General features: G+C 40.0%; 1 protein-coding gene across 1 annotated transcript in view; it reads left to right on the top strand.

Annotated features, from left to right (window-relative positions):
* Positions 1-19,896, top strand: part of LOC111574166 (cadherin-22) — a 179,693-nt gene that overhangs the window by 91,624 nt on the left and 68,173 nt on the right. The window contains exon 4 of the mRNA XM_055010933.1: positions 13,102-14,269. Coding sequence (XP_054866908.1) covers positions 14,039-14,269 — 231 coding nt within the window. The 5' untranslated portion in view covers positions 13,102-14,038. The remainder of the gene's footprint in view (positions 1-13,101; positions 14,270-19,896) is intronic.

The following is a 19,896-nucleotide window of genomic DNA, read 5'->3' as shown; positions in this document are numbered from 1 at the left end:
TCAGCTTAATAAATATCCATGGGACTCTCACTGATACGCTTTCACTTTTCAGTACACAGTGAAAGCAGTCATTTAAGTGTCAAAACATGATTTGCTTGGCAAACCATAATTATGTGCCTTGTTTTTTCTTTTATCAATATTTTAGTTCCCATCATGAATTTATGGTGTGTGTGTTGCTGGTGTGAACAAACAGTCCATAGTTGAATGAGATAAGGTTCAGATGCAGAGGCAAAATGGCCGAAGGTGAACACCGTTTAATATTAACAAAAAAGTACAGTTCTAAAAGATGATAAACTGTTTTAGATACAAAGATGTAATTTTGTTGGAGATTGCATTTGTATTTCTTTAGCTACAGTTAAAAAATTAATTGCCAATTACTCTAAAGTTCAACCTGTTATGCTAACAAAGAAAATGGTCCATGAGTTTTGATCTCTTCATTGGAATTATTTAATCATTAATTGCACATAGTGAAAATATTAGGTCTATTCATGCTTTTTCTTAAAACTGCAGATGAAGTAAGCAGTGAATAGTTGGGTTGCACACAAATAGACAGATAGCTGCTAGATTAGTTTAATCAAATCCAGTTTATTCATTTATTTTTAGCCAAATTCTGGAAGGTTTATTATAGTTAGGATAAATTCATGACTGGGTGCTGACTTGATGGAGGTCCATAAATTGCTTAATGTTATTCATGTCCATGAATAATATAAAAAACTTAGAAACTTAAAAATAATTAACTATAAACATATTGTTCTACTCATTACATAGCAATTGCCCCAAACACGCTGATGTAATGCATCATATGCTGGTGACAAAAGTGGTGAATTTGGATACTGGTTTAAGAAAGCATGAAGAATGACAAACTGGATAATGGAGCAACTTGGATAATGTAGTGTGCAGTTTGATGCTGCTGCCTAGCAACAGGGATGTGTTAGGCTCCTCTCGCAAACAGCCAAAAGCCCACTAAGACCCTCAGAAGGGCCCTTAAAATGGCAACCACTCATCCGAACAACTTCAAGCTTGACTTCTGTTCCTCAAGATCAGTTCCACCCACCAGGTTTGAAGCAGATGGGATGTACAGTTGTCAAGATATGCAAAAGCGGAGAGACATATTTATAAATGTTAGTGAGATGTTTATTTTTAACAGAGTCAAAAATGTATGCGTAGAAAATTACCTGCTTTTGCAGAGTCTTTCCATATAACAGGGCTTTGAACACCAAAACTGATTCCACAGGGCACTGCTGCCCATTGCACTGCATAACCATTTCCATGGACTCCATGCCAAGTGATCCCCAGGCTAGAGTGCAATGTTTGCACCATTCCGTTGCTCAGAATCACGACTGATCCAAGTGCATCAAGCCTCTTTTCATGAAAAGAGCAAAGAAACCTGCCATACTTGTTCTGCAAGACACTCAAACAGTTGCCATTACGGCGGTCTATCTAACTCGCTTAATTTTCTATTTGCATTGGCTGGGAGCAGCTCTGAAAGGCATCAGTGGTCTCTAGTTGTCCTAAGAGGGTCCTAAGTATAGTCAGCCTGGAGCTAAGGGCAGAGTCAGAGCAGTGTGTTGACAGACACCAGCGCTCTTCTACCATCCGGTTCCCATGTGCACTGACAGCTGTCAACTACCTTGGCCATCACCTGTCTGTCTCTGAGACACACGCATGCACCTACATATATGCGTGACCGCACACACTGACACGCATAACATTGCCTTTGCACACACGCATGCACACAAGCACATGTGTGTAAACAGGAGCACAACACACAGTGTCACAGAGGAGCAAGCTGGCTCAGGCCCTAAGTCCAATTCCCTTCTTTTTATTTGTTTCATTCATATGCTACCTCACTCTCACTCCCTCTTTCTTCCTCTCTCTCTCTCTCCACAAGCCAAAGCTGGGGATACAGAGCGCCAGCCACCCGTGAGATGAGCGATTTAGTAATTGTGCAGCTGGCAGCCCAGGCATGTGGGCCTGTGCAGTAGTGGTGGACACTGTATGAGCACAAAGACTTGTCCAGTGAGGAGAGAGAGAAAGAGGCAGAAAGACAGACAGACAGACAGGCAGAGGCAGAGAGACAGAGAGAGTTTAATGGAACAGGGGTAGTTCTTGAAAACGAAATTTCAGGAAAATTAATGGATGTACGGACAGAGCGAGAGAAAAGAGAGTGGGTGCAGGCTCATCTTGGTATGTGGGCGGAAGCTTTTGAGTTTTGAAGAGTAACAGCAGTATTGGCATGGGAGAGAGGGAACAAGGGAGGAGGAGACGGGGGGATTTGAAGAGAAAGGGAGGGAGCGAGGGGATGGGGGTGGAAAGGCAGCAATTAGTGTAATTAGGAGACCAGCTTTAGCGAGGCACTGACAATATGTCACCTCTCATTATAACCCATAAGCAAACACAGCAGTCTAATTCAAGGCAGCACCCATTCTCTAGACAGTTCTCTGTGTCAATGCAGATTTTGTTCTCCCCAGTCATGCTTGGCTGCATATCATTGACTTGCCAATACAACATGGGGTTTTGGATTCAGAATATAGAGTCCGGTTAGGGAGAGGGAGAGAGAGACCTAAACAATAGCAAGTTCTAAATAGCATGCCGGTGGAGTATGGGATGTTTGGCAGTCCAACAGAAAGGAGTCCGAGCCCCTGCTGCACTACAGTGTTAATTCAGATGGATGAAATGTGCTAGATGTTTGTGTGGAGGTGGTTTCAATGGAGGATTTAATGTTGTGGTGATTGGAAATTAATGTTAATTATAGCAAGACATCTGCGTTGGGCTCTAAAGCTGTGGATACATTACACTTTGATTAATTACACTTTGAGACTAACATTACTTTTTATGTCTTTTTTTCCCCAAGCAAACACTGCTATTACAGTGTAACAGATAACTTTAAGTTGCACTGAATAAGAAAAATCAATATGCCAGTGCTGCTTGTGTAGCTAAGACAACTGCAGCTAGGGCGTACAGTACAATAACTTTGTCATTACTGAATATTTGCCAGACTAGCAGGCTCATCACATCTGCCCATTTCTGAATATTTACACAACTTCCAGTTTGCTTGTTTTCATGGCAACCTCACTGCACTCCAAAGCAAACTGTTATTTTTTTGCTTCCTTTTATTCTTCCTAGTTTGTCAGTCTCACAGTAAACGGCCCATTAAAAGTTTACCATTGCTACATGAACACTTTACAGAAACAAACATGTTTTCTGTTGTGCCTCCGGTTCTCTTTTTTTTTTTTTTTTTTTTTTTCACCGCTCTGTGACATGACACGGGGCTGCTGAGCCAAGTGACTGTGACAAATTGGGATTGGAAATGACAAAATAGGCTATTTAATAAGCATGGCGGAGGGGATTGGACTCTGGTGTCGGGTTCACTCGAATAAGCAGACTGTCTGAACTCCTCCTGGGCCCGGCTTTGATGGCAGCTTTCATCCATCTGATGGGGAGATTCTGGCAATGGAAGACGGAGCCACGAATGTCTCACTATCTACTGTGTGTGTGTGTGTGTGTGTGTGTGTGTGTGTGTGTGTGTGTTAAGCCTCGCACGCTCGTGTGTGTGCACAGGGATGGTTCTGTGTAAATGCAAAATCAGTGCACACATCAATCTGAGGCACAGATATGCTGTGGCGAGTGAGTAGGCCCAGGGGGAGCAAATGTGGCCATGTGTTAACCTCAGGCTATTAACTTCCAAATATAAACTCCTTCCTTCAGATAGTAATCACTAGTGCATTTTTTTTTGTCACCATGGCCCCTGAAATGAGAAGCTGTTATTAGAGAGGGATGCAGCGATATCCCCTAATGATAGCAGGTTCAACTGACTTTTGTCACTTTTTTCCTTTTTTTTTTTTTTTTTTTTGAAATGTGTGGGCGCACAGGGAGATGTTAATATGTGTATATATGAAGGGATGTGAGAAAACATAAGGGCAGATTAAAGACAATGTGCATGTGTGGTGTAAATATAATGATCATTATTCTAAAGATGATAGTAGTACAACGCTAAGGTGACAAAATGTACTTTAAAGTAATGCAGGATGGAGCTGGAAAAGATAAATGAGTGGGGAGAAAATTTTAGTAACAGTTAGAAAAGCAGATATACCTGTAGAGGGAGCAACGGTAAAACTGCTTAGCAGGCAATGAGCTAAAACAGAACAACAGCAACAAAAAAGAATAGAGAAAGTTGAGAGGGGCGTACAAGGGACAAGCGAGGAAAAGATGATGTGGATATGCGGAATGCATGGAAAAATGTGTAAAAACAGAATGACAGGAAAAGAGTGAGTAGAAGCTAAAAGAAAAGACGAAAGAAGGAAAGTGACAAAGAGAAATAAGCGCAAGGCTGGAAAGCAATGGGTTTTAGAACTTGTTGACATTGAATTCGACACAGAGAGACACAAAGACAGAGAAGGCAAAGAGGTGCGAGGAATATATAATAAGGCGGTGAAGGAAGAACGAGAAAAGGAACTAATGGTGAGATGGATGATCGACAGAAAAACAGAGTGAATCTCTATGTATGTGGTGTGCCAGGTTGAATACATTAACAAAATCAAATGTTTAGACTTGAGTGTGCATACATTTTCTCTACATATGTTTATGTGGGGAAGAAAAAGTGTATGTGTTTTGTCTGCGTGTACATTTGCATCTGAATAAATGAGTGTGTGTCTTTGCATGCATTCATTTTTTTGTTTTTTTTTTCATAGTCCTCCCATGATAGAAAAAGTTTCAGCCCAGCAGGAGAACGCTGCCTTTTTGACCAGCTCCTGCACACATTAATGTGTGTGAAAACATGAATTATGAATTAAAATTTGACATTTTTCACTTATACGCAAATTCGGTCCTATGAGGAATTTATTTTCCCCGCTTCAAAACATTGCATGGTTCAACATTTGGCTGTAGGCTATAATTCACAGCTGCATTGCACAAATCCAGCTGAGCTGTTAGTGACTGTCATGTTAGAAGTCAAATCCCTGCCTCCTTCTGATAGGCAGAGCTGACCTGATGCTTTTGTTGCATTATGACTTAGAAGGACAGAGGAGTTTGCTTTCCATTTAAATTCAATAGACACATGGGGAAGCAACAGCGTCGCTTTCTGATGATCTGTGACCTGCCCTGGCTGTGTTTTCCTAAGCATTAGTTAGATATAATGGACAGTTTGGACACATTCAGCTTCATCTCTCACTCGTGTAAACCTCTCTGATAGCTCATGTTGTGACTGCCTTTTTTTATGAAGTCAATCATGACTATAATCAAGTGTGATCAAGAAACATGGCTGTTGTTTAAATAGTGTTCACCAGCTAGCAGCATTTCAGTGAGACTTGAGGTAAATGTCAACATCACCATGAACAGCAAACTGGCATTACCACAAACTGCTGTTTGTATGTGGCACTTGCCATTGTCAGCATCTTAATTTTGAATGTCAGCATGCTAACATGTTCATAACTAGAAACACAAAATAGAGAAGTTGTAGGGTTTACATTAGTTTAGCTGTAAATGGCTATAAACGAAAGCTGGACCAATTGGAAATTTGGCCTGGTGATGGAACTTGATGAAAAGTTCCAGGGTCACCAGTTCATCCTGACGGGGACATGTACACCTCATTAATGGCAACCCAACAGTTAGGGAGTTATGGAGACATTTCATACAGAGCAGGTTATGGTGGATGGAAAGTCAGAGGATCCCCAAAGTCATTAGGATCCATCCTTGAAAGTCTGTAGCAAACGACATGACAATCCATTAAAAAAGTTTTTGAGATATTTCATTTAAAACCAGAACTATCAATGTCACGGCAGTAGATAGGGGAAAAGTCGAAAGGCTTCATCCCCCCAGGGTGATGAATGTCAAAAGATGTACAAAATGTTCATGGATAGCTAACGGATAATTGCTAAAATGCTTCAGTCTGCTCCTGTTGCGTTTTATAGGTTTGGTAAGGTGAGACATTATGTGGCACATTTCAAAAACAAAGGGTATTCAGATTGCTTTCCATGTGTACAGAAATGCATAACATATGCAATGCACTGATCTGAGTTTCTTAACCAATACAATACCTCAGAAGCTCTGAGAATGACTAGAAAAAGCAATTTCACGAGGCATTTCTACCCATTTATCCTGCCAGAACATTAAGGGATCTGATGAGCTGTAGTCTGCTACCTGCTTTGCCAGCTTTTGTCCCAGACATAGAATCTGTATTTGCAGTAATTGTCACTGCCTTAAAAATGAGCCGGCTTGATCTGCTTCACTCTGAAGTCACTGAAAAATCGGTACAAATCACTGCAGAGAGTGATTCATCTTTTTCAACCCAAGTTAAAAAGATGTTTCACTGCAAAAACATAAAAAAGAAGCAGTTTTGTATTTGTTGCTCTGAAATTCACAGTACTCATACGTGCACTCCAGACAACTCTCTGAAGTGGCATCTAATCTGATTGGTCAGGGAAGCCACGATATGGAGAGGAAAGGACTAATGGCAGAGCAGAGAGGCAAAGATAACAAGCTTATCACAGTGTGGAGAAAAAGTGGGTGAAAACTTGTTTTGCAGGCAAACTCAAATAAGCCACTGACCAGTTAGTGGGCTTGTCAGCCTCATTTTGACACATTGTAACAGGTAATCCTCACTGGTGAAAAGAGGTTCCATTCATTTCTCTTGAACTTCAGATCTTTTCTATGTCTGCATTGTAGGCTGTATTTTGGGTTATTTATTTAGTTAATGTATTATTCAGGTTTCTCTAAATATGAGCTTTTCAGAATTTGGGTTATTTTTTTCCCCTCAATATTCAATTCAACTTGGATTCTAGTAAGGACACAGCTCATTGGGGGGCCACTGAACAACAGAAACCAAAATAATAAATAAAATGCTTTATGTATTTTCCCCTTCCTCTCCATCTTGCACTGCCCCCATTCTTCACCATATACAATATGCAGCAACTGATATTGAAGCTTGGTTGGTTAAGCTACATTAACCTTCTCCCACCATAGTCAACAATGAGTTCATTACTGCTACATGCAATCAACAGTTAGCCACTTACAGAGTTAAGCAGCTGTGAGCTTCAAGAATGCTAATGCAATGTGATGAAAGCAGCATGTAAACAACTAAAAGTTTCTAACGCGTATGCATTACGAAGTTTCCAAGGAATAACAATTACAACATAGTGACCGGATAAACACGAGCACCGTCGGATTAGTTAATAATTAATCAATGCGGACCAATTAAGTACGCAACAGTTCTGCAATATAACATATAGAGAACAACATACTTTATATGTAGTTACACTGTGATAGGAGTTGATTGACTGTATCACAGTAATAACAATAGCACTAGAAATATTACTAATAAATTTTTTTACATTTAAAAAAATATGTTTGCATGTAATTACTCTTTATTGTTCTGTTATTTATATGTTTGGTCATTGTAGCATGTCACCCACAGAGAACAAAAGGCCACTGATCTGAGCCACTACGGCTATGACTACACTCTAAATTGTAACACACAGACAGACAGACGCACACACACACACACACACACACACACACACACACACACACACACACACACACATTATGTGTTTGCATCTCTGTGCACGTGTGTGCGCGTGCGTGCGATATGCGAGGGAGTGTGTCACAGAGACAGAGAGGGCTGTCTGCCGGTCATTGGCCCCATGCCTATCAGTTTGCAGTGATCAGTCTTGCCTGGCTGTCGTCCGTCCGCTGCCAGCTGTCAAAGGGCTTGCTCTGGGCATGCCCACTGATGAGAGGCTGCAGCCATGCTCTAGAATCAATCCAGCACTCTAATAGGTCACGAATGACTGCACAGTGCTTGCCAATAGCTTTGGACTGGAGAATGAGTAGAGGAGGGAGTGGAAAGAGATAGACAAAAGAGAGAGATGCACGGGGAAAAATAGATACGTCACCTATATTTTTTTTATATTTTCATTATCAGCAACAAGCTTTACTGGCCATTGCTGAAAAGAAAAGGGCAGTAATTGACATGCCACTAATTTGCCTCCGCCAGTGACCACTTCTGACTCCACAACAGCAATGGCCAAGTTTCAGTGAAACCAGAACACACTAACATAAATCTCTCTTCCTCTGTTTCTCTCTTCAACTCATTAGGGTTACCCACTTTTAGACCTAATTACAAGTAAATGTGTACACACTTAATGAAATTCCCTAAGTGGAGGAGCAGAACAGAAGGAGAAGGAGATTCATGGAGGAGTGTAGATTTTGTTTTTAGATGCCAAGCAGTTGGTACTCAGCAAATGTTTCAGTTTGCAAAGCATCTTCTGGGCCACTGGTGCACACAGAAAAATATTTGATACAAATGGTCTCTAATTAAACAAATTCAAACTGCGTGCCGTACTGTTAAGTCCTCTACTGTAAGGGAACAGGAAAAATGTAGATAGGCAAAAACGAATTAATTCTATCCTCCCAACATTGTTTGCCTTTGAGGCACAGAGGAATAAACAGTATGTTTTTACTTCTTTGAAGTTATTACTCCACAGTTCAAACACATCTAATTGGAAACTTGAAAAGGAAAAAAAAGATCAATTTACATCAAGGGACTTAAAATGAATTCTCTTCCTCTTTTTTGATCAGTTGTCATTCAAAGTGCCATAAGAAATTAATTCCTTTTCATCATACTAAATATATGTGGTAACTGTTAAAAATGGATTTGTTCATAGTTGTGTTGTAGCTGTTTTCTTGAGTTGATTTCTACACGTTCTCAACTTTTAGCCAAAGTTACAGTCCTGTCTATTCTAACCTGTTCTGAATTAGTAGGGCAGGGATGCAAAATTGTACTGACTTGCAAGAGGTGAAATAGTGGCAAATATTTTTTTCTCGAGCCACCATCCTCTGCTAACATCAGGCAGATTACCAAGCATCTTTTTGTTTATCGTCAAAGTTCAGACTGAAAACAGCACTGTGTTATAAACCCTTAACAGACCATATTGCTGTGGGTGTGTTTTAACAGGTAGCAGAGCAAGAATAAAATAAGAGTCAGGAAGTCCAGCTTTAGGGCCGACCAGATATTAAGACATTGCACAAGATTAGTAGTACCAGAAGAATTGGCACAATGCTACACTGTTTACATTATAATGTAATATACCTGTAACGTGCATTTATGTTATTTGTTACTGGAGTTTGTTTTCCAATGACAGTAAATTGCTTATGGAATTACTTTCTGAGCTACAACTAAGCGAAGACACAATCTTACCTTGCCACACTTTGGAACTGAGCAGATGGTAGAAATTGTTTGTAGGTGCAAGAGTTTGCTAATCTCCGGGTTTTTCACATCTCATGCAGGAGGTAGCGCAGCAGGCATTTAGCCAACAGTAGGATGGTCAGACCTTTACAGACAAACACAATGTTCGCTTACAGCAACTCTGGAACTGAGACACCCAAGTGTTCGAACTTGCTCTTAAACATTGCAGTGGGTGTGGCCTGGCTGCAGAGGGACACAACTCTGCCTCAGCAGAGAGTGATCATATTGTGTCATCCCCACTGCCAGGCAGCAGAGATTGGCCATTATCCTCTGCAAAGGCAAGTGGTGTATTTTAGAGAGGGGCACAGGGCAGAGTCAGACAAGCTTGGTCACATTCTGCCTCGCTGCTGTCTGAGCAAAGCTCCATCTGAGGAGAATGCTGGAAAATAGGCCTATCACTGCCAACAACCACACTCCTACTGTTAGTGGACGCAGGCAGCCACATGCACAGTGCCAAGGCAGGCAGTGCACCACTGGTGTTGGTCTGCCATGCCAATCAGTGCAGGCCACAATAGGGGGGATCTATCTGTGTCAGGAGACAAAGTAATCCTTGACTGCTGAATGGTCTCTCTGGAGTTCAGTGTTATGTCTAGTGCTGAAAGTGTATGAGTCAGAACAGCCATTTCTTGGCTCTGAGGACTGTGGGCAGGCATTGATCGGCTGAACAGGACTGTACAAATTTTGATCAGTGGTCTCTGTAGTCAGGTGTTGTCTTAAGCTGCTCATAGGGTTGTGTTAATGGCATACATCTGTTCAACTTTCAGTCAGTGATTATTGTTGAAACAAAACCACAAGGTTTTTACACCAGATACAGTAAACAGGGGACTTCATGAGATCTTTTTTTTAATTCCTGATGAAATCCGTGTAACCTATGAAACAGTATAATGTCTATGAAAAAAAAAAAAGAATGCCTGACTAACTAGGTATCAGCATGGCTTTTGAAGGACGTGGGTGGTCTAATTAAAAGAAGGCTCTAATGATGTTATTGGATTACAACACAAAACTGTGGGATTCACTGTTTTTGGAGCTTGACCTATATTAGTATATAAAAGCTGGTAAACCCCTTTGGCTGAAATATGTAATCATCATATAATTCTAAATCAGACATCACTGTATTTCTGTATTTAAAAAAGCTTTCATATCTGAGTGATTTTTATTTGCCATTTATTGTTGTTTTACCACTGTTTTATTGTTGTCTTACTGCTGTTTTTTTTGTTGCTATTTAAACTTTTAGTGAAGCACTTTGCAACAATAAAGGTTATTGTTATTAATATCATTATAGTATTTTTATTTATGACCAAATAACGACATTCACATCAGCCTCAGCTGTTCTTTGAGTTTGTCTAACATGGCTCTGAACTAGTGTGAGTTTACCTCATGCAGATTCCTCATCTTTCACAACACTTGAGCACTAATGAAGGTCAGTATTAGTCACCTTACAAGTGTCACATGCATTTGCTGCGTAAGTGCACAATTTAGTGTTGTACCCCCGAATCTCATGGCTGAGTACGATTTCAGTACAATCATAATCTCAGTACATTCTATGTGAAAATCCCCATGTAGCCCTTCCATTAACAACACCAACTGTGAAGTGAATCAAGAGGTCTGAATTGTTTAAGTTGCTCCTGAGCTGTTTGCTCTGAACACCCCCAGAGCAGTTGGTTTCCAATACCACGGACATTGCCTTGACCAACAGTCTGCGAAGGAATTATTTCCGGAAGCTCCAAGCTCGCTACCGGGCAGGAGGAGAGTGAGATTAGAAGTCCTCTCTCAGCCAGCAGAAATACAATAGGCTGAACCACCTGCTGGCCTGAGGAGCTTTTCATCGGCTAGTGTTGCAATCTTCCTTTCTTGAGGTTGTGAGGCCACAGACATACTAAATGTTATTGTTTCGCCTCTTTTTTTTTGTCATCCCCCTTTTGTTCTGAATGTTTCAATGAGACCATTAATCACACCCACAGTCGCATACGACGCAACACGGTCGCTTTCTTTCCCTCTTTTTTCTTTGACTCGTTTCATTTTTCAGTTTCTCTCTTTTTTTTGTCTCGCTCCCTCCCCTCCAGATCCCTCCCGCTACCCCTACTCTCGCTCTGCTCTGTCAGCCCTGTCTTTCTGTCTAACCTCTATGCATGTTTCACAACAGCCAAGGACCGTGTCTGCTACCCCCTCCTGCTCTCCAATGTTTGTCTGAAGTATTAGCGGGGTGTTGCCTCATTGGATAGAATTAATTGATTAATACTTTTATCCAATTAGTGTTCCCTCATGCAATTAATCAGCTGGCTGAGGTTAGGGCCGCTCCATCAGTCGGACGAAAGGCAGACAGATGCTTTGGGTCTGGTGTGTGATGAACAATGACCTCTCTCTCTTGCTTTTCCTTTCTTTCCCTCTCTCTCTCTATCTTTCCTATTTTCCACACACCTGGTTTCCTGTCCTGTTTTCTCCATTCTGTCATCGCTCCAGCTCAAAGCACATTGCTAAGATTCTTGCTGAACACAAGAATTGCTGGTGGAAAACCGTGTCCTCCAGATAATCCTAACACGACCAACATGAGGGCAACAGGAACCGAAAGGTGGCGTTAGAAGATTTATTAGTTATGGGCACATGGAGCAATTTGGAACACGTTCAGCAGCATTTACACGACAGAGAAAAAGTTTGGAAGCGAGATCAAATTTGCACAAAAAAAGATCATAGTTTCATTGCCATACTTTGCAACAGAATAAACATGATTATTATATAATTATTCAACAGAATACATTTTTACTAAAATTGTCAGGTATTTGGGTTTTTCTTGCTTCGACTTTGCTTTCTTCAAAGTAACTTCCTCTGGCTTTACCAACAGCAGGGCATATAGTTTGTCTGCGGACTCTGCAATTTGAACCAAATAGTTCAGTTTTGTTGGTCCAGAGAACTTGTCTCCAGTCATCAAAGGTCCAATTATTGTGTGCTTTGTCCACTTATATCTCTTTTTCTTGTTCTCTGGATAAAGTAGTGTTTTCTTGCAGATGCACAACCCTTCAGACCAGCCTTTCTCAAGCGTCTTGTCACAGTTGTCAGAGATATGGGTTTTGACCTTGTCATGTTGATTTCCTCCCTTATTTGCGGTGCTGTTATCTCTCTTACTGGTGACAATGATGTTTATACTCTGCATTGTGTTGTATCCCTCTTTCTTCCAGAGCTTTTTCTATCATAATGTCCAATTCCTTCTAGTCTCTTCAGGGTGTAGTGAACTCCTTTGTTGGACATCATTAGGTGTCTTTCAGTGTATCCTTCTTTCCTAAATGTACAAATCTGTACTCGTTTCTTTACTCAGCTGTTTCTTTCTCACCATCTATGTGGTAGTTTGTTGGAGATATGCACACAAGAGATTTATTGGGATTTCTGTATGCAAAATCTCAAAAGCCAAAGCGCTAAAGTGAATAGTGCAAACTGTCATCTATTGTTTGTACTTTTGCACTGATGTTGTGACTCTTGTAAATCTTCTCAGCCCTAAACCTAAGCCTTTCTTTTCTTTTTTTACCATTTATTCAGCAATTGTGTGGTAACGCCAATGTATACCTAAAGGTCAATTGAGGAAAATGATGCATATCATTGAAAGCAAAGTCTGATCTTACAGTAAATACATCCCAAAATCCGTACAATTCATACTGTTTTTTAGGAAAGACATTGTGAACAGAAACTTGAAGGTGCTTCCAAAAGAAAGTCACAACAACCACATCAATAACTTACCATATGGATGCTAAAAATGTTGATGTTGAAAAATATCATGGCTAATTTTGTTCTTCACACAAACCTTTAAAGTATTGAGTAGGAAGCATTACACCGCTAGAATAACTGTATTCTTCTTTTCTGTCTTCCAGGCTCATCCTTTCCCTGCCTTTGAATCACTGACGGGGCTGTCATAATAGTGAAAAAAAATGCTGTAGGACCTTTGAAGAATGAACTTTCCAAACCAATGGATTGCTCTGAAGGGCAACGCCATCCAAGATCAAACATAATCACCAACGGTAAAATCAGTTGGCCTTTTCTCAGTTCAAGGTTTCTGCTTCAGGAGGTAAAACCGCGTGTAAGTTTTCAAGGAACTGGACTCCAGAAAACTTTTCTGTTCAGAAAAGTTTAATCAAGCCATTTTTGGACAGCTTACTATTAAATCACCTGTAACACACACCAACTATTGGAGGGGACACGGCTAGAAGTGAAATTGGAAGCGCTGCAAGCAGTACAAAGTCAAGACGGGATGGAAACCATCACTCTCACTCCTCATAGGAATGCTGCTCAATGCCACTGTATCCTTGTTTCACCCTAATTTCCCCACTGAGCAGTGAACCAATCTAGTCAAATCTGTTGTTTTTGTTGCCGTCAAAAACCTTGAAAGACATTTTCTATCATCAGTTTGTTTTGCCACTTTTGGCTGTTCTTTTAAAACAGCAACAACAACAAAAACCACACACAAAAAACAGCAGCTCTATAAGAAGGGGCGCATGGTATGAAGAATCAGAATGACTGACCATGTTGCAATACAGACAGGTACTCTTCAGGTGGTAAAAATCCAATGTGCTCCATGACTTGCCTTGTATTCAGAAGATAACTTCAGATTGATTTGTGATCCCATGGATTAACTTTCAAGTTCTTTCACAAAGACCTTTCAAGTTTGCCCTGCTGGAGTTGTATTTGGTATAAAACTACACCAGAAAATCTCTTCCTGTCTGCATGTAGTGTTTATAATACATGTAGACGCAGGCAACAATTCTTTCTTTTTTTCTTTTTTCCCCCCCTTTCCTTATTTTTCTTATCAAAATGGCTCCTTTTTGGACAGCGGGAGCTTGGACTCTACTGGCAGCATTGGGTCTTCTTTGCTGCTATAGTTTTATGTGGTGTGAGGCCTCAAGGACTAGTAGTACAACCTCATTAGAGAAAAGACAAGAACAAGGACCCTCATCACTTGAGCGAGTTAAGAGAGGATGGGTGTGGAACCAGTTCTTTGTGGTGGAGGAGTATACGGGCACAGAGCCACTATACGTTGGAAAGGTAAGACATTAATTATTATAATGTAAATATCCTCAGGACTTGTGAGTACATTTTAATTCCTTGAATGTAAAAACAAGCATGGAAGTAAGAATGCCTGAGGATGTAGTTAATATGAATAGAAAACTGTTACAATGTGAAATATTCTAAAGGATTTTGTAGGACAAATTTCCACATTGCAGGGAAATTAGTACAAATGTATGAATGCTTATGTCATCTGGATGAACACATTGTCGGTATGAGGTTTTCCTAGTCACTTTAGCTCTGTGTAAAGGCAGATGTTTTTGTGATGAGCAGTCCAGATCAGTTCCTCCAAAGCAAACACTGTTCTGTCCTTGAGGAGCAGAGTAAATATAGCACCCAAATATACATATACAGCAACGCAAACAGGCTTTCAAGGGCAGACATGCATTTACATATGAATTTACTATTTGAGGAGCTTAATACATCGTGACATACACACTAGTTGTTTTAGAAGACATTTTGTATGACACCAACATGAATTTCTATTATTATTTTTTGGTTCTTGTATTTTAGTTTATTTAAGTTGTCCAAGCATTACATAATATATTGTATATGAAAACAAAGGACATATATTTGTATGCACATTGAATTTAATGATTTGCAAAAGTAAATGCAACCCCTGCAGCCATGACATTATCATCAGATGGCAAACCCTTACTTTGCCTTACAAGGCCTAAGAAGAAACCAAAGTCATTTAAGGCCTAATGACTTTATGAAGTTCCCAGTGTTTTGCAGTAGAGGGGGTACCCAAACTTTTGCACATGCTACAAATATTATGATTATATCAACTCATGAAATATAAAATAACAGTTCGTGAGCATGTGACTAAAGGATCCATTTAATGTCAGCCCGCTGCAAGTGATGCAATTATGTCGAGGAAAGGCCAGACTTTTGCATGTAAGTGGACATATAACAGTAGTAAAAATATCTGAAAGTCTATGAAAATTCTACTATAACACACTGTACTGTAAAGCTATACAGAAAAATGCAGATAATACTCCACTTTGCATAAAAGAGAAGTCAGTATCAAAGCTCAACTACATTGGAAGCATTTGTGAATGGTCTAATTATGCATCTCCTCTATTCAGTAACCACAAAGCATAGTCTGTGCACCTTGGCATTTGCACTGTAGGAAAAAGAGGCAAATTGGCCAAAATAGTTGCCAAATGGATTCAATTGGAGCCACTTAATCACTGAACAGACATTAGCACTAAAAATTTTACTTATAATCAACAATAATTGCTTTATAGTGACTTTTATGCTTCCGCCAGCTTTTCATCTGTATGAAATAACAGAGCTCTCGGGGTCAAATCCTTGACATTATGGGTTTGATAATGAGAAGTACTCAAAATCAAGTTCCAATGGTTTTCTGTGAAGAACTGCTTCTGAAAGGAACTCTAATGCCAGTAAGCAATGATAAAAAAAGAAAAAAATAATAATTAAAGCTCTGTTATGTCTACATTGCAAATCTGTATTTACACAATACTAACACTTTCACTAACCTTGTGTTGCATGCCTTTGCTGTGGAAGACATGGCATGCTGCCTATTTGACCTTACGCAGCTGAACAGAAGCTGCCATTTTTAAAGAATGTACCTTCAGCCGTCAGTAGTTGTGTAGCTCATGTGCTCCGTAGGAGTCAGTGTGGTTTTGAGCTTTCTTTCACTCCTACATCCCATTGTTTTCATGTAAGAATAGGAGCTTCATCGTTCTCTGATCCGCTCTCTCTGAAAACTGTAGCCCACTCTGTGAAAACTGAGTGTTTCCTGCTCAGGCTTCACATGAAAAGCTTTCCAAGGGTGAACCACTTGAACACTTTGTTGTGAAACAGCTGCTTTAAGTTTGACTTTATATTCTTCAAAGACAATTTATCTTTGGCAGTCTCAAACCAGTCGACATCTAGGTTTAAATTTTGTGATTTTAACTTTACTTGAAGACAGATGAATAGCAATAAGTAGTGAATCATAACTTGTGATTAGAACAATAAAGTCATTTAGTGTTTTTTTCTTTCTTTCTTTTTTTTTTTTTAATCTATAGAGCTACGCTTAATCAGTACAATATGAGCTAAAGCAAGCTTTGCATATATACTACCGGTCAAAAATTTTAGAACATACTAATTTTTTCATTTTTTTATTGGAAATTCTGCATGTTAATGTCTCATTGTACTCTGAAGTGAAGCATAGAACAAATAAACAAATGAAGTAAAAAAAAATTCAGTTCAGTTCAGTTCAGTTCAATTCAGTTCAATTCAATTTTATTTTTATAGCACCAATTACAAGTGAAATTGTCTCAAGACGCTTTACAGAACCCATATGCCTGAACCCCCAGAGCAAGCCCTAAGGCGACAGTGGCAAGAAAAATACATTTTTAACAGGGAAAAAACCTTGAGCAGAACCCGGCACAGTAAACTGTATTGTTTTTTGAGGATTTTATTTTTGTAAATTTTTTAATTCCTTCCATTGTCAGAGTCCGAAATCATGGAATCAAACTTGTAGCGCTTGTGGCTCCTAGGTTCCTGGAACTATTTGTTAACAGAAAGCCACTTTCCACTGCAGGAACTTTAAGGCTGCTTCAGGATAGCACAAACCTTGGGGCTCAACACTGATTTAAAACTCAGAAAAGACAACACTGATTACTTCAGTTTTAGTAGTAGTCTTTACCTCTCTAGCATTCGCATCAACAGCGTAAAAGTCAGTAGTACAGCAAAACCTCCACTGTTCTATTTCCTACACGCTCATAGAACAGGAGTTACATCCAGTATTTACCATTAGTTGTTGTTTTGATGCACTTGGAGTTGACTTTTGCAGTCAAAGTTGTCAGATCCTACTCCGTACTGAAAACAGTAAGGCTTAAAAGGTCGATTAGGGGGCTGCTCCTGTAAACATTCGTGCCACCTCACGCCTGCCCCAGATTGCGATGACAGCCTCAGCGGTGCCCTTCTCGCTGATGTCGAGGGCAATGCCTTGACACCGTAAATGTAATCATTGAATGTTATTTTTCTAATTTAATTACAGATAATGAGTATATGTCAAATCAAATCTGTTTGCTATCATTCCAGCACCATGTTTATGTTTAGGAATATTTTCGCCTTATTTTTCATCCTCCGTCTTCTCATTCACATCTCATTCATCAGCTGTTTCTCAAATGAACCTCAGTGAGTTGATGAGAGCGGACAGCATGTACGATTCAATTGCTTTACATAGGACGTGATATGAAAAGACGGAACATTAATGCAGACAGAATGAGACTCAGCAGTGAGTCACACACACATCAATCATGCGATCCCCTTGTTTCTAATCATTTAGACATGGCAATTGACCAGCTAATATTGCATCTACATATATTGATCTCTCTGTTCTTACAAATGAATGGAGATGTTCTCTGCAGCAGGCCCGCTGTTGCAGAATAATTATCCTTTGACCATTATTTGTCTGCAGTTGTGACTGTGATGCCTTCCTGCTGGCAAGACCAACAACATGGCCAACAGGCAGCACTGTCGGTCCGCTGGGAGACAGGAAAAATGGGCAGAGTGAAGCTCAGTGATACATGGGGGAGGGAATGAAGGGAGAGGGGAGGCTACATAGGAAGACTTCATACATTGACTCGTGATTCATTACAGGACGGGATGCCAGGGAAGGCAGAGAACTAATATAAAAGAGCTTAGAGAGCTTGAGGGAGTGACACAGCAGGAGGGAGGAGAGAGATGATTTTATTAATAAAATTATCTAAAGTTATTGCACTTCGTGGCACTAGGACAGTGGCCGGTGCTATCAGTGCCATTAATGGTGCCTGTGAGTGAGGATGTGAATGTCTGTGTGTGTAACCTACGCCCACACACTCACACACAGATGAACTCTGCTGGATTTTTGGTATGGACACTTTCATTTGAGCAACGGAGGATTAAAGCCAAGCAGTGTGCCTGTGTGCAGGGTAATTGCAACAAGCCTATTTTTGCATATTACTTTGCCCCAACTCAGCAGACTTGCCAAGTTTGCCCCGTGTCACTCGGTGCCACTGCCACTGAAATCAAATTCACCAATAAAACGGTCACTCACATGACATTAATCTGATAGATTTGTTCAGTACACTCAGATAATGAATACTTGTGGATTTTAATGATGTCAACTGCTTTTTAAAAATTTGTTGCGATGAAAGAAAAGGAAAAGGGGGACACATGGGATGTCTTTTCTTCGCTTACGTTTTAGTAGGAGACAGAATTGCAGTTGAGCGCAGATAATCTTAAATAGCTACTGTTAAAGGAAGTAAAAGAGGCAAAAGAAAATGACATCCTTCTTCTCTTTTGTCATGTTTCTTTCTGCTTTATTTTGACAAAGGCTGTCAGAAATAAATCCATTGTGAGCATGTATGAATGTGAGTTGGGTTACGTGCAGAGCTTGTGCACATGCTTTCATATTCCTGCTTCAAAAGGAGCATAGTTCAAGCATGTTGTGTACAGTTTCAGAGTTTTTTTTATATGTTCAAAGCTCTCTGATCTTCATGCCTGTATCTGGCATAGAATCTTGTATTCTCTCTCAGCACGAACAGTGACAATGAGCTTATGCAGTTCATGTCCAAAGTGCTTCATTGTCCAAATTTAACTCTCAAAGCCATTTTTTTTCTTGCACTCTGTTTTTGTTCAGCAAAATGTCTACATCTTTTTGAGAAATACCAATTTGATTTATGGTGTGCCATATTCTGTGGCTCTGATTTGGTGGACATATAGTATAATCCTCACTGTATTGTAAAATTAAGTTTTTTTTTTTATCAGCTGTTGTTTTCTGATGCTATTAAAAGGGGAAATTGGGGAATGTTGTTGAAATTGGTCATGTGTTACATATTTTTCTGGTTTGTATAGAGTTTGTAAAGATGTATATTATGATACAAAAGTAGTCTTGGGCGGAACAATAGTAATGTGTGGAAGCACGATTTAGAGAAAAAGTGTTAAATGGACACAGTCAATGAAACAACAGAAAAGTCTATCTACTATGTCTGTTAAGGCAATTTTCCATGTCATAATGATCCGAGCCACATTCTGTTTTGGTGAACAATAAAGCCTTTTGTTTAGTCTGCTTTGAGATAATTTTAAAATAATATCGTAAATTGTATTATTACCGTGTCGTGACACTCATCTCTATCTCAGGAAGCCCATCCTGTGTCTTCTGTCTAAGCTTTTGCAGCTCTGCTTCCCATTCTGCTCCATTCAGCACAGTCCCCCCCACCACCCACATTTTAATTTCTTTCTCTGACTTTCCTTTTTTTTTTTTCTCCATGCGCTGTGCTGTCGTTTACTCTCTCCTCTCATCTCTGGCTCTGCCTCTGTCTCCCATGGTCTCTTCCCTTCCTTCCCCATAGCTGTCTCTACCTAGGCTGTCTCTGATACAGTCACCTTGTTAACACTTTGAAGCTGTTAAGATCAGAGAGTTTGACAAGTTGCAGTGAAATGTGGCAGGCCTACTCCTGATTACACAGACTTAAATATAAGACAGCCAATTTGCTCCCACTTTGAAACCCTCAATAAGCTAAAAATCCAGGCAGCCCACATTCTGCTATCTCCCCTGCAAATGTGAAATCCTGCTCCTCAAATGTCTCGCTATTCTATTCCATTCT

The sequence above is a fragment of the Amphiprion ocellaris genome, chromosome 5 (assembly GCF_022539595.1).
Source record: "Amphiprion ocellaris isolate individual 3 ecotype Okinawa chromosome 5, ASM2253959v1, whole genome shotgun sequence".
NCBI classification, from domain to species: Eukaryota; Metazoa; Chordata; class Actinopteri; family Pomacentridae; genus Amphiprion; species Amphiprion ocellaris.
Note: the sequence above shows the minus strand (reverse complement) of the source record. Positions and strands in the feature narration are given on the sequence as shown.